The sequence below is a fragment of the Nerophis lumbriciformis genome, linkage group LG28 (assembly GCF_033978685.3).
Source record: "Nerophis lumbriciformis linkage group LG28, RoL_Nlum_v2.1, whole genome shotgun sequence".
Taxonomy (NCBI): domain Eukaryota; kingdom Metazoa; phylum Chordata; class Actinopteri; order Syngnathiformes; family Syngnathidae; genus Nerophis; species Nerophis lumbriciformis.
In genome coordinates this window covers 17,124,374-17,140,996 of record NC_084575.2, presented here as the reverse complement: position 1 = coordinate 17,140,996, position 16,623 = coordinate 17,124,374, and the positions used below count along the sequence as shown (strand labels likewise).

Below are 16,623 nucleotides of genomic sequence, written 5' to 3'. Positions count from 1 at the left end.
AAAAAAAAAAATTTTACCAATCGATCCACAGACCGGTACCGGGCCGCGGCCCGGTGGTTGGGGACCACTGCTTTAGAGCACTCACACAATAATATGACAGTGTTAATTTTGTTGACCAAAAACCTTTGACTTAGTCATTAACAGTCTTAATTTTGACAGCCGTTTTTAATTTAGCTTTAATCATCAACTCATCTTTCAGTTTTAGTCATATTTTAGTCTTCTAAATTCATTTACCGGTAGTTTTAGTCGACTAAATTCCTCAACATTTTAGTCGACTAAAATTACAGTCAATTTTGTCTACTAAAATATAGAGTATAACGGATAACACATCTTTGAAGTTTTCTTGAAACCACTTTTATTTAAAGGAGCCATATGTATAAATGCAATGTCTTGTTCTGTGTACATCTTACGAATAATAAATAAATAATAAACTAATTAATAATAAATTAATAATACATTAATAATAAAATTAATAATGAATTCATACAATTAATAATGAATTAATTCTAATTATTCAGAACTTTGAACAATGTGGCATCAGATTGGCGCCCTCTGCTGGACACTTTATACATGTAGTAGTTGTACTAATTTTCCGAGATCCTCCTTATTAAAAATGTTCATTCACAAAAGCTGGTCAACAAGTCAAACGTTCTTTATTAAGCATGAAGTTTAATAAATCACATTCTGTGCAGGAATGATTGCAGGTCAGTGCTCATGTTGAATTCTATACAAAAAGAGTATAATTGTAAATACATATATGGTTAACATCTGTACTTTTTCACAAGATCAAATAAATTAGGTACATTTCTGCAAAAAAAGGTTATATTGTTACTTTGTATGAAAATAATGAGATGATGAGAAAAATTGCCAAATGGTTAAAAGACACAGCTGCTTGTTTAAGTGTATTAACATGTTCGACTTAGTCTGGTAATTGTGGCAGCGCCCCTACAAATATTACTTTTAAAAATCAGTTTTAACTGTGTGGGTTGAATTTAAATGTGAAACTAATCACATCTCAATCGCGACTGATGCCATGGCTCCATGCCACCTTGGGCTGGTCCTCTTTTGTGGCAACAAATAGAGGAAGGCAGCTGCTGCCTGACGCAGGTCTGAGGACTGCTTGTGTGGGCTGGCTGCTCATAGGTTTCTCCTGAGGGAAACTGAGGTACGGTTTGTGTGACAGAGCAGGAGGAGGCTCAACCAAGGAGTCAAGAGGCAAGTAAGTGGGGATGTAATGAGGGGGGAAGTGGTGAGCATGCTGGACATCTTGGTAGTGCGGTGGTCCTTCTCTGATCTGCGCTCGTGTACCAGTTCTGGGGGTTCGGAACCCCTGAGGCGCAGTGACCTTTGAAGAAGCGTGGCTTCGACAAGGCTCAGAGCCGACTCTGTCCGGAACTTCACATTCTGAGACGTTGTACCCAATGAGCCAGTAAGGTGAGTCCAGTTCCTCCTGTTCCGTAGTCCAGGCCTGGCCGCTAGGGACGGACTCGTCAGTGCGCCCGGACGGGGGGTCGCTTAAGTTACTTTCGCTGAGAGTGAAGACTCCTGAGCTGCTACTGCCTGACAAGGTGGAGTTACTTCCACACAGGAGGGACGGTGGACTGGTGGGCGAGGCAGGTGAAGGTTGCAGGGGACACTAAAGAGACAGAAAATGAGGAGTCACTATAGACAGCGATTTTAAACTTGACAAACAAGTCAACGGCGTTTTAAAATTGTGTTTTTATCATCTTCGTCTTTTAGCAAAGGTAAAACCGTTTTTATCTTTTAACCTTTTTGAACAAGTCGTGCATGCTTTTATTTCAAGTCGCCTGGACTACTGCAATGCACTTTATGCTGGCATTAGCCAAAAAGCTTGCAGTTAGTCCAGAACGCGGCAGCACGACTTTTAACAGGGGCCAGGAAACGCCAGCATATAACCCCAATTCTTGAGAGTTTGCACAGACTCCCGGTTTATTTTAGAATTGATTTTAAAACCTTGCTGTTTGCCTTTGAAGCTTTACATGGACTGGCACCTCATTATATCTCGGACCTCATCCAAATTTACACTCCTGCGCGCGCTCTGAGGTCCGAGAGCCAGCTCCAGCTCGTGGTGCCCAAGACCAGACTTAAAACCAGGGGAGACAGGGCCTTCTCTGTGGTCGGCCCTAAGCTCTGGAACACTCTGCCCCTCCATGTTCCAACTGCTCCCACAGTAGAGTGTTTTAAGTCTCGTCTTAAGACCCACTTTTATTCTTTGGCTTTTAACACTACGTGACTTGTTTGGTCCTCTGTGGTCCTAGGTGTTTTTAAAATTTTGATTTCTATTTATTGTTTTAATTGGTTTTATCCTTTAAAATCGTTTTTAATTATATTAATTTTTATATTGGTTTTATATTTATTTTTTATTTTGTTTTTTTAAAGGGGAACATTATCACCAGACCTATGTAAGCGTCAATATATACCTTGATGTTGCAGAAAAAAGACCATATATTTTTTTAGCCGATTTCCGAACTCTAAACGGGGGAATTTTGGCGAATTAAACGCCTTTCTATTATTCGCTCTCGGAGCGATGACGTCACAACATGACGTCACATCGGGAAACAATCCGCCATTTTCTCAAACACATTACAAACAGCGAGTCAAATCAGCTCTGTTATTTTCCGTTTTTTCGACTGTTTTCCATACCTTGGAGACATCATGCCTCGTCGGTGTGTTGTCGGAGGGTGTAACAACACGAACAGGGACGGATTCAAGTTGCACCAGTGGCCCAAAGATGCGAAAGTGGCAAGAAATTGGACGTTTGGACGAAATTTACCCACAAAAGCTATGCTACGACAGAGATGGCAAGAATGTGTGGATATCCTGCGACACTCAAAGCAGATGCATTTCCAACTGGACTGGACAGATCCGCTTTCAGGAAAAGAGAGCGGATGAGGGTATGTCTACAGAATATATTAATTGATGAAAACTGGGCTGTCTGCACTCTCAAAGTGCATGTTGTTGCCAAATGTATTTCATATGCTGTAAACCTAGTTCATAGTTGTTAGTTTCCTTTAATGCCAAACAAACACATACCAATCGTTGGTTAGAAGGCTATCGCCAAATTCGTCCTCGCTTTCTCCCGTGTCGCTGGCTGTCGTGTCGTTTTCGTCGGTTTCGCTTGCATACGGTTCAAACCGATATGGCTCAATAGCTTCAGTTTCTTCTTCAATTTCGTTTTCGCTACCTGCCTCCACACTACAACCATCCGTTTCAATACATGCGTAATCTGTTGAATCGCTTAAGCCGCTGAAATCCGAGTCTGAATCCGAGCTAATGTCGCTATACCTTGCTGTTCTTTCCGCCATGTTTGTTTGTATTGGCATCACTGTGTGACGTCACAGGAAAATGGACGGGTGTATATAACGATGGTTAAAATCAGGCACTTTGAAGCTTTTTTTTAGGGATATTGCATGATGGGTAAAATTTTGAAAAAAACTTCGAAAAATAAAATAAGCCACTGGGAACTGATTTTTAATGGTTTTAACCCTTCTGAAATTGTGATAATGTTCCCCTTTAATTTAGTCATTGGTGGAGCGAAGGATAATATTTGAATATTGTTTTTAATATTGTTGTGCAGCACTTTGGAAACATTTCTGTTGTTTAAATGTGCTATATAACTAAAGTGGATTGGATTGATTTGGGATTCAATGACGACATCCTGTTAATCAGTGTTTTGTCCTCCTGAGAACCAGCGTCCACTGCAGTGGACATTTATGTTATGCACAACAAGCCACTGCAGAGGACGCTGGTTCTCAGCAGGATATGGGAATGCAGAGAAGTGGCCTGATTATTGGTTTTACACAAGAGTCTTCAACATTTTGATGGAACTGATAAAGCGGACATCTACTTATATATCCTGTTTAAAATGTTCTTTAAATTAAACTGCTCCTAAGGTATACCTTGTTATTATGTAATACTAACATATTCACATAGTGCAGCATAGCTGGCAACTAGCGCCCTAATCGTCAGATGACAACTGATGCTCTTAATCGCTAGCTCACAACTAGCGCCCTAATCGTTTGCTGTCAACGAGCATCCCAATATAACATACATCCATAAACGTGGACGCATGTGGAAAAAGTGCAATATATTTATCAGTACAGTAATCTATTTATTTATTTATTTATATATATTTACATATATTTATTTATTTTATATATATATTTATATATATTTATTTATTTATACATGCACCTTATTGCTTTTTTATCCTGCACTACCATGAGCTTATGTAACGAAATTTCGTTCTTATCTGTGCTGTAAAGTTCAAATTTGAATGACAATAAAAAGGAAGTCTAAGTCTAAGTCTAATCGCTCGCTGGCAACTGGCACGCTGATCGTTAGCTGAAAACCAGTGCCCTAATTGTTGGCTGACAACTGTCGCACCAATCGTTAGCTGACAAATGGTACCATAATCACTAGCTGTAAACGGGCCCACTAATTACAGTAGCTGACAATTGGCACACAAATTGTTAACTAAAGCACTAAGTGTTAGCTGAAAATTGGCACGCAAATCGTTAACTAAAGCACTAAGTGCTAGCTGACAACCTTAATCGTTCGCTGACAACTAATGCCCAAATCACTAGCTTCCAGCTAGTGATTTGGGTCCACTAATTGCTAGCTGACAACTAGCACACTACTAATTAGCTGACAACTAGCACATTAATAATTAGCTGACAACTAGCGCCCTAATCGCTAGCAGGCAACTGGTGCTCTAATGGCCAACTGACAAATAGCGCTCTAATTGTAAGTTGGAAGCTTGCAGTGCTAATCTTTATCCGACAATTTGCACGCTAATCGTTAACTAATGTGCTAAGTCCTAGCTGACAACTAACACCCTAATCGCTAGCTGACAACTAGCACCCTAATTGTAAGTTTGCATCTTGCGCCGCTAATCTCTATCCCGCAATTTGCACGCTAATCTTTAACTAACGTGCTAAGTCCTAGCTGACAATTAGCACCCTAATCATTCGCTGACAACGCGTGCTCTCATCGCTAGCGTGCAACTGGTGCACTAATTGCTAGCTGACAATTTGCACAATAATAAATAGCCGACAACTTGCGTGCTAATCGCTGGGTGACAGCCATCGCCCTTATTGCTATTTGACAACTGGCGCACTAATTGCTAACTGTACACTGGGGCGCTAATTGCTACATTAACTGGCAACTAGTGCCCTAACCGCTAGCTGGCAACTGGTGCTCTAATGGCTAGCTGATAACTAGCGCCCTATATGTAAGATGGCAGCTTGCGCCACTAATCTCTATCTGACAATTGGCCTGCTAATCGTTAACAAACATGCTAAGTACCAGCTGACAACTAGCACCCTAATTGTTAGCTGAAAAATAGTACCCTAATCGCTAGCTGGCAACAGGTGCGCTGATCGCAGAGGTGCCGGAGCCTATCCCAGCTTCAACCGGGCGGAAGGCACACGTACTAACCCCTGTTCCACCGTGCCGCCCGCTAATGTAATATATATAATATATTAAATAATATAAGAATAACAATCAATGGCAACAAGCTGCTCTTTCTCACACGTGAACAATATGGTATGCACAAGGATGACAAGAAGGGCAAATAAAAGGAGGAAGAGGAGGAGGGTACCTTTCTTAGGGATCGCGCAGGGAGAGCAGGAGGGAGGTCACTGAGTTGGTGGTGGTAAGCATCAAAGTGCATCGACAGGCGTTGGCCTGCAGGAGGACGTAGACACACAAGGACTGAGAGAGGCGCCTTGGAGCAAAGAGGACGTGGGGAGGACAACTGAAGAGGAACTAGTGTTGACGACTGCGCTGAGGGTGGGTCGTGGGGGTGGGGTCTTGGGTGTACAATATGATAAATATTTTGGATCATACCATGTGGAACATTTCGTGGTGGAACAGGAGGCGCCATGATGTTCCCAATGTGGGCGGATAGAACAGGCACAGCTTCTCTGGTACCGCTGTCCAAACTCCAACTACTGGGGGCGGTCAGAACTGCAGGAACAGGAGGTGACATTAGTACACACGACTACACGTACAAGTACAAATTAGAGATGTCCGATAATGGCTTTTTTGCCGATATCCGATATTCCGATATTGTCCAACTCTTAATTACCGATTCCGATATCAACCAATACCGATATATACAGTCGTGGAATTAACACATTATTATGCCTAATTTTGTTGTGATGCCCCGCTGGATGCATTAAACAATGTAACAAGGTTTTCCAAAATAAATCAACTCAAGTTATGGAAAAAAAATGCCAACATGGCACTGCCATATTTATTATTGAAGTCACAAAGTGCATTATTTTTTTTAACATGCCTCAAAACAGCAGCTTGGAATTTGGGAAATGCTCTCCCTGAGAGAGCATGAGGAGGTTGAGGTGGGCGGGGTTGAGGTGCAGGGGGTAGGGGGTAGCGGGGGGTGTATATTGTAGCTTCCCGGAAGAGTTAGTGCTGCAAGGGGTTCTGGGTATTTGTTCTGTTGTGTTTATGTTGTGTTACGGTGCGGATGTTCTCCCGAAATGTGTTTGTCATTCTTGTTTGGTGTGGGTTCACAGTGTGGCGCATATTTGTAACAGTGTTAAAGTTGTTTATACGGTCACCCTCAGTATGACCTGTATGGCTGTTGACCAAGTATGCATTCACTTGTTTGTGTGTTATTATGTGATTGGGCCGGCACGCAAAGGAAATGCCTTTAAGGTTTATTGGCACTCTGTACTTCTCCCTACGTCCGTGTACCACTCCATACAGCGGTGTTTTAAAAAGTCATACATTTTACTCTTTGAAACCGATACCGATAATTTGGAAACCAATACCGATAATTTCTGATATTACATTTTAAAGCATGTATCGGCCGATAAAATCGGCAGTCCGATATTATCGGACATCCCGAGTACAAATACAATTAAAAGTACAAGGACACGTACAAGTACTGTACACTCATAAGTACAAGTAAAAGTCTTTGCAAACGTGTATCTCAATCTGTGCGTCTGTAATCCAATTCACGTGTCTGTGTACTAATTTGTATCTCATCCCAATCTGTGTAATCAGAGTATCAGCGTATGCGTGTTTTAAATCGTCCGTCCGTATTATGATTTGTCTATTGGGGGAAAAAAATTGGTATGTCCGTATTTTAATTTGTGTGTGTGTAAAAAATTGCGTGCGTCTGTATTCGGATTTGTGTGCAGGAGGAATAGTTGATTGGCGGTCTTTTTACGCATGATTTTTTTGCTAAGTTTCTGCAGTGGAAGAGTTGTGTGTGCGTAATCATATTTGTGTGTGCGTGTAATACAATCTATGTGTGCGTAGTAGGGTTGTACGGTATACCGGTATTAGTATAGTACCGCAATATTAATTAATCATATTCGGTACTACACCGCCAAAAGTACCGGTCGTGTCATGCAGACGAGCATACTACTTCTAAATCACTAATCCTTGTCTCCATGGCGACATACAGTATATAGTACAATTATTTCAAGCATCATTCCTGTAGGACGGGAGATAGCTATTAATGCTTCATTACTTACCGCCGCACACCGCAGTCATAATATTGGATGTGTTATTAATTATCTATAGACAAGATATCGCTATGTCCGATCATCAACCATCTACAATCTTAACTTTGAACACACTTAATGCAAGTGAATGGAGGGCATACTTAGTCACCAGCCATACATGTCACACGAAGGGTGGCCGTATGAACAATGCCAACACTGTCATAAACATGTGCCATATAGTGAAACCACACTGAACAACAATGACAGACACATTTTGGAAGAATATTTGCAACGCAACACAATATAAACACTACAGAACAAATTCCCAGAATTCCCTAGAGCACCAACTCTTCCGGGAGGCTACAATATAAACAAACGCCATTGGTGGATATACACCTAACATCCACTGTAATGATACTAAGTACAGGAGCGTATCTAGTTGATACTACTATGATTACATCGATATTTTTTAGCATCACTAAATCTTATTTCGTTTTTTGTTTTTTTGTTATATTATGTTTATACTCAGGAAATATGTCCCTGGAGGACTTTGAATATGACCAATGTATGATCCTGTAGCTACTTGATATCGGATAGATACCCAAATTTGTGGTATCATCCAAAACTAATGTAAAGTATCAAACAACAGAAGAATAAGTGATTATTACATTTTAACAGAAGTGTAGATAGAACATGTTAAAAGAGAAAGTAAGCCCATATTAACAGTAAATGAACAAGTAGACTAATAATAAATTTTCTACCACTTGTCCTTAATAATGTTGACAAAATAATAGAATGATAAATGGCACAATATGTTACTGCATACGTCAGCAGACAAATTAGGAGCCTTTGTTTGTTTACTTACTAATAAAAGACAAGTTGTCTTGTATGTTCACTATTTTATTTAAGGACAAACTGGCAATAAGAAACATATGTTTAATGTACCCTAAGATTGTTTGTTAAGATAAAGCCAATAATGGCATTTATGTGGTCCCCTTTATTTAGAAAAGTACCGAAAAGTATTGAAAAGTACCAAAATATTGCGTACTAAGAGTTGTTTGTGTGTAAAAAAAAATGTGTGTGTGTCTGTAATCACATTTTTGTGAAGCAGGAACCCTGATTGGCTGCCTTTTTACACGTGACATTTGCGACACTTCCGTTGTCTGTCTGTGCAGCGATCCGAAACTTGTAAAAAGACTTGTCTGTCTGCAACTTCCCCTGTCTTTCCCTACACTCACCACTAGTCGGCGCCTCGCACCCACTCGCAAGCCAAGTGCAATGGACTTTTCATCAATTGATGGGAATACAAGTTCATGTTTTAGTGGTAACTTAGTTGTCAGAAGGATTTTGTACTCAAATAAGTTGTCAGTTTTGTTATGACGTATAGTGTACAAAATGATTGCGTTTCCTCCATCGGTTGGCGGGATTGTGATTACCGTACGCACACACACATTGAGGTACAGACACACAGTACACAGACACATGAACTGGATTATAGGCGCACAGATTGAGATATGCGTTTGCAAATAATTTTGCTACAATAATAAATCCATACAAGTGCAAGTACTGTAAATATTTGTAGAGTACACGTACAAGTACAAGTACATGTGCACGTACAAGTGCAATGGGCTTTGTTCTGAGTACACCAACCTTTGTCAGTAAAGGAGAGGTTGGGGTCGCTGCAGGGTTTACAACCTGGACTGATCACCTGATGCAAAAATGCTCGCTGCAAGAGTGAAGGATGGCAGACATGAAAACATATTCACTTCAAGCCACAACAAGCAGGTTACATTTTTTTTATGGTAACTTAAAAAAAAAGTGTTGTGATGGCACGTATTTGCAGGGGAAAAGCTATAAATCCAGCAGAGAGCACTGTTTCACAAGTCAATTTACTCAACATTTTCCAGCAGGCAGATGCTTTGGACTTGACTTAATGTTGTGTAACAGTGTGTTTTGTAAGTAAAATACTGTATATTATCATTGCTTCTTCATGTATAAAACTGAATTCAAAATGTGTTTGAAAACAAGGACTAAGACCTTTTATCATGTTTAGATGATCATAAATGGGCATTTTTATGGGTGCTTCTATTTTTCGTACTTTTTCATCATTGACTGAAGGTCTTGGAACATAAATCCCCCATGAATAGCAGGGATCTACTGTAATGAAAAGATTATATATTTTCATGGTTTTGGCTACTTTTTATAGAGCCAAATGGGACAAAATTTATTAAATAAATAAATCTTTGAATAATTACTTAAAATGTGTCTTTAGTTAATTATGATTGAAATTGAATGCATAAATGTGTTATTAAATGTTTCATTATTTATTTAATGTATAATTATTATAGCTTTAATTTAATTATTGAATGATTTAATAAAATATTAATTAAATTATTTTTATGATTTGGTTCATTATTTAACAATTAAAATAATAATTGATTTAATTAGTTAATGACACAATTGAGTAACTTTAAGTGCTGGTTAACCAATCAGATGCTAGGATTTGACTTTGACTGCTGAGTTTGACAAATAAAATACATTTATGAAGCGCTGACAAATTCAAATGGGACAAAATTAAATCAACAGATATATCTTCAAATAAATACTTGAACGTGTCATAAATTAACTAAATGATTAAATACATTGTAGAATAATAAAATAAGGAAATCAATGAGTTAGACTTAGATCACAAAATTATTAATTAAATCATGTAATAATTAAGTCATTACATAATTAGAATAATTGTATATTAAATACATTCATTATTAATGAATACATTCATTTAAAATATAGCATGTATATATTTAATTCCAATTATCATGAATTAATTGGAATTAATTAATGACACATGTAAAAAAGTAGTTATTTCAAGAAGTATTTACTTAATTAATTTTGTCCCATTTTGCTCTTCATAACTTCTGGCTTCAGAATAAATCTAATACTATCCACAATGACGATGACATCCAAAGCTAACCTGTCCGCTCTCGCTGAAGTTTTGATACAAGACGCTGCTCGGACGTTCTCGCTGTGGCGGCAACAGCATCAAAATGTCTCTGTTGTTTCTGCTTTGCTCTGTCAGAGAAACAAGTTTAGTGAAAAAGCAGCAATACAAAATGTAGTTTGCATGCGCAGGATGTGCACTTTATGCTGTCTTCACCTTTAATTGTTGACAGGGCTGAGTTGATTAATTGAGAAGGGGCAGAGTGGGTGGAGCTAATGCTGGAGGAGGAGTGGCTTGCCTGCAGTAAAAAATAAAAGTGACCATCAAGGAGAGGAATAAGAATGTTTAAAATCTCATAATCATGAAATTTGCATGTGAGGATTTTTAAGGATTTTTTTTATTGTTAATTTCTGCTGTCCACCTTACTTGTTACACGTTGAACTTTATAATTCATTATTCAAAATAAAAGTATATACTGTACTCAAATTTGGCAAAAATAAATAGAAGATACCAGACATTTGTACTTGTTGGTCTTTGTTCCATGACATTCCGTGTTACAATGTGCAATTAAAGAACTTCATTTTGGTCAATGAAAACGAGATTGGCACATGCGGCGCTCCACTGAGGAAGCATAAAATCACTGATTCGTTACGTTTTGACTCTTCATTATGTTTCCCAAGCGTAAGACAGGCTCTTCTGGTGGCAGTGCGCCAACAAAAAAAAAAAGCTACTTTCACATTGGAAGGGAGAAATTGAACACCATAAAAGCTCAGAGAGAGGAGAAACGCCTGCAAAAATCGCCCTCACTTTTTGATCTCAACCGCTCGACTGTTGCGTCCATCATGTTTTGCCTTTGTTGCACATGACATCCCTTATGGTTGCAGAATTGGCACCGGCTCAAGCACTTGGCAGGCAAACAGGCATATTCATAGCGGGCCTAGCCGGTAATGTTGCAATTTTCCATGTCAACAAAGCAAGAATGACTGATAGAACGTGTTTAAAAGTTAGGCTCCACTTTTCAAAATGTGCTACCTTGATGCTAATTTACATTGGATATGCCATATACATGCTAATGATTAGCATTGGCGATTTTACATGGCTATTTTAACCCCTCCAAATTTGCCAATCAAAAAAACTGAGATGCACGTTACAATCAAACTGGTGCGTAGTAAGCACAATAAGTACAGTGTAAACGCTTTGTAGGGCTCAACGTAGGACAACACTGGAAGATTCAACTTCAAGCCAATATACTACTTCTTGGCTCCAACAACACACCAAGGACAATCTGAAACAAATGCATGCTTGGAAATGAGACTCAGAAGTGTAAGAAAACAAAAAAATAATAACTGGACAGCGAGGGATGGGTATCGATACGGTACTCTACTTTTTCGTGTATTCAAATGTGTTAATAAATGTTCATTTGTTTTAAAAAAAAAAAGTGAATTTTTACAATTTAACATTTAACACTGAGCTGTGCTGTCTAGTTGTGTCTCAGTTCCAAGTGTCATATAGTAGACTAGAAGTTGTGAGATTGCAGTAGTGTATTGCCTTAGAGAAGTAGTCTTTGCCATTCAGTTGAATATCCCACTCGTGTCTTATGCTGAGTCCTACAAAGTGTTTATACCAGTGGTTCTTAACCTGGGTTCGATCGAACCCTAGGGGTTCAGTGAGTTGGGTTCAGGAGTTCGGCGGAGGTCAAAACACACCCGACTCATCTTGTAAATAAAAACTTCTCCCTATCGGTGTATTACGGATACGGCAACAGCTGAAGTCACACTGATTTGCAGGTGTGTAATTTGTTGTGAGTTTATGCACTGTGTTGGTTTTGTTCTTTGAACAAGGTGATGTTCATGCACGGTTCATTTTGTGCACCAGTAAAAAAACATGGTAACACTTTAGTATGGGGAACATATTCACCATTAATTAGTTGCTTATTAACATGCAAATTAGTAACAAATTGGCTCTTAACTAGTCATTATTAAGTACTTATTAATGCCTTATATGACATGGCCTTATTATAACCCTCTAACGCTAACCCTAACCAAATAACTCTAAATTAAGTCTTTGTTACTTAGAATATGTTCCCCTGGTGTCCAAAAAACTCTAAATTAAGTCTTTGTTACTTAGAATATGTTCCCCATACTAAAAAAGTGTTACCAAAACATATAACTTTGTCTTGAATTTGGAAAAAAACATTTTATTTTACACTAAAGATAGTAAAGAAGGGTTTGGTGAATGCGCATATGAAACTGGTGGGGTTCGGTACCTCCAACAAGGTTAAGAACCACTGGTTTTTACTAAGGCTGTCCAAAATAACGAGTTAGCTCGTGTGACGAACTACAAAAAATTACCGCATTAATCATGCATTTACGCAGATTAATCGCACGTGCTCCTTTTTAACCGTGGATGGTTACGTGAAAGGCGAAGCAGCTTGTTATACGGTCAGTGATCAATGAAGTGCATATGTCAGTGCAAAGATTAGTTCAACTGTTGTGCTCCCTGGAAAATTTAACTTCAAAATAAACCCTGATGGGACTTTAGATGGAACTGCTACCAAGTTCTGATCAAATATTAGGCGAGTAATAACCTGTAATTAATTATGATTCATCCAAATTCAAGAGTGTGATTAATCTGATTTGAAAAAATAGTCATTTGTCAGCACTAATTTATACTGTAAGTATTGTACTTATTACACACCAGCTGTTTGATTACAACATGCCTCTTAGTTATAGTTTTCATTACCAAATTTGGAGGTGTTGAAATCGCCATGTAAAATCGCCAATGCTAATTGTTAGCATGTCTATGACAAATTTGATGTAAATTAGCATCAAGCTAGTGCATTTTGGAAAGTCGAGCCTTACTGTACTTTTGAGTGCCTTCATCTTGCTTTGTTAGGCATGGAAAATTGTAACCATTATCTATGTAGAGGCAGTCCGGCTGAGTTCGCTCTAAATGCTTGATTGCTTGTTTCCCGGCTAAGTGCTTGAGCCGAGGTAAGGTATCGAATTATGTCATTGTTTGATTTTACATGAATCTGTATCTGGTAGTACCGACGGACTTCAGTCAGTACCTAAAAAAGTACAGATTTCAGTACCCATCCCTATGGACAGCAGAGTTGTCATTAGCAGCTCATTGTGAAATGTTCAATTTAAAAAAAAAAGAAAATATTTTATTATTAAATAAATTACCATTCATCACCACATAAACACATAAAAGTACTGAAAATTGGTACCGTTGAGTACGGGTATTGAGTACCAGGTACTGGGAATTTGTATTGTGTCGGTTGTATTGTATTGTACCTCCGAAGCAGAACCTCCAGGTTCTGTAACAGCTTCTTCCCTCAGGCCGTAAGACTCTTGAATACATCATAATTATCCCCTCAACTCCCCCCAAAATGGATTAACTCGCTGGAATAAAAAAGACAATATAACATACATCCATAAACATGGATGCATATGTTAAAGTGCAATATATTTATCTGTACAGTAACCTATTTATTAATTTATATATGCACCTTATTGCTTTTTTATCCTGCACTACCATGAGCTAATGAAACGAAATTTCGTTCTTATCTGTACTGTAAAGTTCAAATTTGAATGACAATAAAAAAGGAAGTCTAAGTCTTCAAATGTGAAAGGTACCCATCCTTACCCGGGGACCACCTGTACTTGTCAGAGGTCACCATTGACTTTCGCTTTCATATTAGCAGATGAGTGCTGACCTGAATGCCATAGAAGTCTTCGCGATGCTCAGCCAGCACGCCGTCGGCCAGAATGAAAAGGTTTCCAACATTTGCCATCTCACTGGTGATGCGAGACGAAAGAGAAGAGGTGCAGTTGTGCAGTGAGTACAGTTATGGATAAAAGAGACGATGGCAGATGAGGAATTCAGAGGAGGAGCCGAGGACGTAATGAGGGATGAAAGATGGGAAGAAATGGTAGCACATCATGTAGAATACAAATATTGTATTTCTACTGGTGTGACAAAGAGAGGCAGAAAGGGGATTTTCAGAGGCAGGGCCGGCCCCTGGCATAAACACTCTGTTGTTAAGGGCCACAGCCACTAGACATGATTATGCCAAGTGGTCACTCCAGTAGCTGATCATCACCATGCTGCAAGTATTTGATGGTTCTAGTTTGACGGACTTTGATTGCCTCATGAATATAATTATATCTTGTTTCTGATCAACTATTATTCAGCAGTGAGTCAACACGTAATTTGTAATAGTTTGTTTTCCCTGCATCGCAGCTGCATCCATTCAAAAGCCCATAGATATAATTACTGATTAAGCATCGCTTTGATTGCCGTCATCGTGACAGATTTACGACCGTATTTCTAAACCAACTGTACTATTTAAGTTTATATTGATTGGCAACACTAAAATTGGCCCTAGTGTGTAAATGTGAGTGTGAATGTTGTCTATCTGTGTTGGCCCTGCGATGAGGTGGCGACTTGTCCAGGGTGTACCCCGCCTTCCACCCGAATGCAGCTGAAATAGGCTCCAGCACCCCAAAAGGGACAAGCGGTAGAAAATGGATGGATGGATGTAGCCAAACCTCTTCCCTAAAGATATAATGTCTAAAGAACATTTGAATTGTCAAAGTTTTTGCCCATTTATTGTGTTTTGTTCACTTTTTCATTTAATGCCAAAGCGGCATACTAGTTTTGAATTGGAGATATTGAACCCTTTTTACCCTTCTCGGACGTATCAACCTATTTTTTTCTCTTTTCATATAAACTTTAAACATTATCTCTCAATCACAGACAGCTGCTTTGCAGAGACATGCATGCACCCGTTGCAAAGGAGATGTATTTGTGAACAAAATTATTTTAAATATGATATTGATATTGGTGATATTTAGGCGATATGGTTGCCTTGTTGCTGTTCTGTGAGTAAAATCATAATTTGTTTTGTGTGTTTTTGTAAGTTAGAGGTTTGGGTCCCTTCATATTGAACTGAACTTAATCATTAATTTTCTTCATTGTTCACACCTGATTATTTATATTCAATACAAATGTTTACATAACTTTTCAAATATGAATACCGTATTTTTCGGAGTATAAGTCGCACCGGAGTATAAGTCGCACCTGCCGAAAATGCATAATAAAAAAAGGAAAAAAACATATATAAGTCGCACTGGAGGCCGACCAAACTATGAAAAAAACTGCGACTTATAGTCCGAAAAATACGATAATACATTATTTCTTAGTATCCAATTATAAACGTACTTGAACTGCATTTGTGTCTTTTATGCACACAGTCAGGCTTCCACAGACAAATCTACTTCTGGTCGCCATCAGTATCGCTTTTAATTGGTTACCCGCCTGGCCATTGTAAAGAAATTATATAAATGTACAAATATTAATAGAACATTTTACAGTTTACAACTTTTGTATATATGTTTTTTTTTAATATTAGGAAGCCTTCTAGACATGAAATAACAGCCACAGTCACATTTACAAGTAGCAAACTTTAAAGTGCGATGTGGCGAGGGACAACTGTATTAGAATGCTCATTAGGCTGTCGTCAGTCTTATTGCCTCAAGTGTGGTATACGAGTAATACTACAGACCAAAATGGGCAAATGATAAAATCTTGTTTAAAGGGGAACATTATCACCAGACCTATGTAAGCGTCAATATATACCTTGATGTTGCAGAAAAAAGACCATATATTTTTTTAACCAATTTCCGAACTCTAAATGGGTGAATTTTGGCGAATTAAACGCCTTTCTAATATTCGCTCTCGGAGCGATGACGTCACAACGTGACGTAACATCGGGAAGCAATCCACCATTTTCTCAAACATCGAGTCAAATCAGCTCTGTTATTTTCCGTTTTTTCGACTGTTTTCCGTACCTTGGAGACATCATGCCTCGTCGGTGTGTTGTCGGAGGGTGTAACAACACGAACAGGGACGGATTCAAGTTACACCAGTGGCCCAAAGATGCGAAAGTGGCAAGAAATTGGACGTTTGTTCCGCACACTTTACCGACGAAAGCTATGCTACGACAGAGATGGCAAGAATGTGTGGATATCCTGCGACACTCAAAGCAGATGCATTTCCAACGATAAAGTCAAAGAAATCTGCCGCCAGACCCCCATTGAATCTGCCGGAGTGTGTGAGCAATTCAGGGACAAAGGACCTCGGTAGCACAGCAAGCAATGGCGGCAGTTTGTTCCA

General features: G+C 38.8%; 1 protein-coding gene across 6 annotated transcripts in view; it reads right to left on the bottom strand.

The window, feature by feature from the left end:
* Positions 1–636: 636 nt before the first annotated feature.
* LOC133570942 (dedicator of cytokinesis protein 3-like) overlaps positions 637–16,623 on the bottom strand; it is a 100,455-nt gene continuing 84,468 nt past the window's right edge. For 5 of the 6 annotated variants that reach the window (XM_061923790.2, XM_061923791.2, XM_061923792.2 and 2 more), the window contains 7 exons: positions 14,162–14,243; positions 10,657–10,738; positions 10,474–10,571; positions 9,150–9,225; positions 5,872–5,991; positions 5,624–5,709; positions 637–1,636 (listed from right to left, as the gene is read on the bottom strand). In XM_061923790.2, the coding sequence (XP_061779774.2) occupies positions 1,016–1,636; positions 5,624–5,709; positions 5,872–5,991; positions 9,150–9,225; positions 10,474–10,571; positions 10,657–10,738; positions 14,162–14,243 (1,165 nt within the window). In that variant the 3' untranslated portion in view covers positions 637–1,015. The remainder of the gene's footprint in view (positions 1,637–5,623; positions 5,710–5,871; positions 5,992–9,149; positions 9,226–10,473; positions 10,572–10,656; positions 10,739–14,161; positions 14,244–16,623) is intronic. The other variant, XM_061923795.2, reaches the window with a different exon arrangement.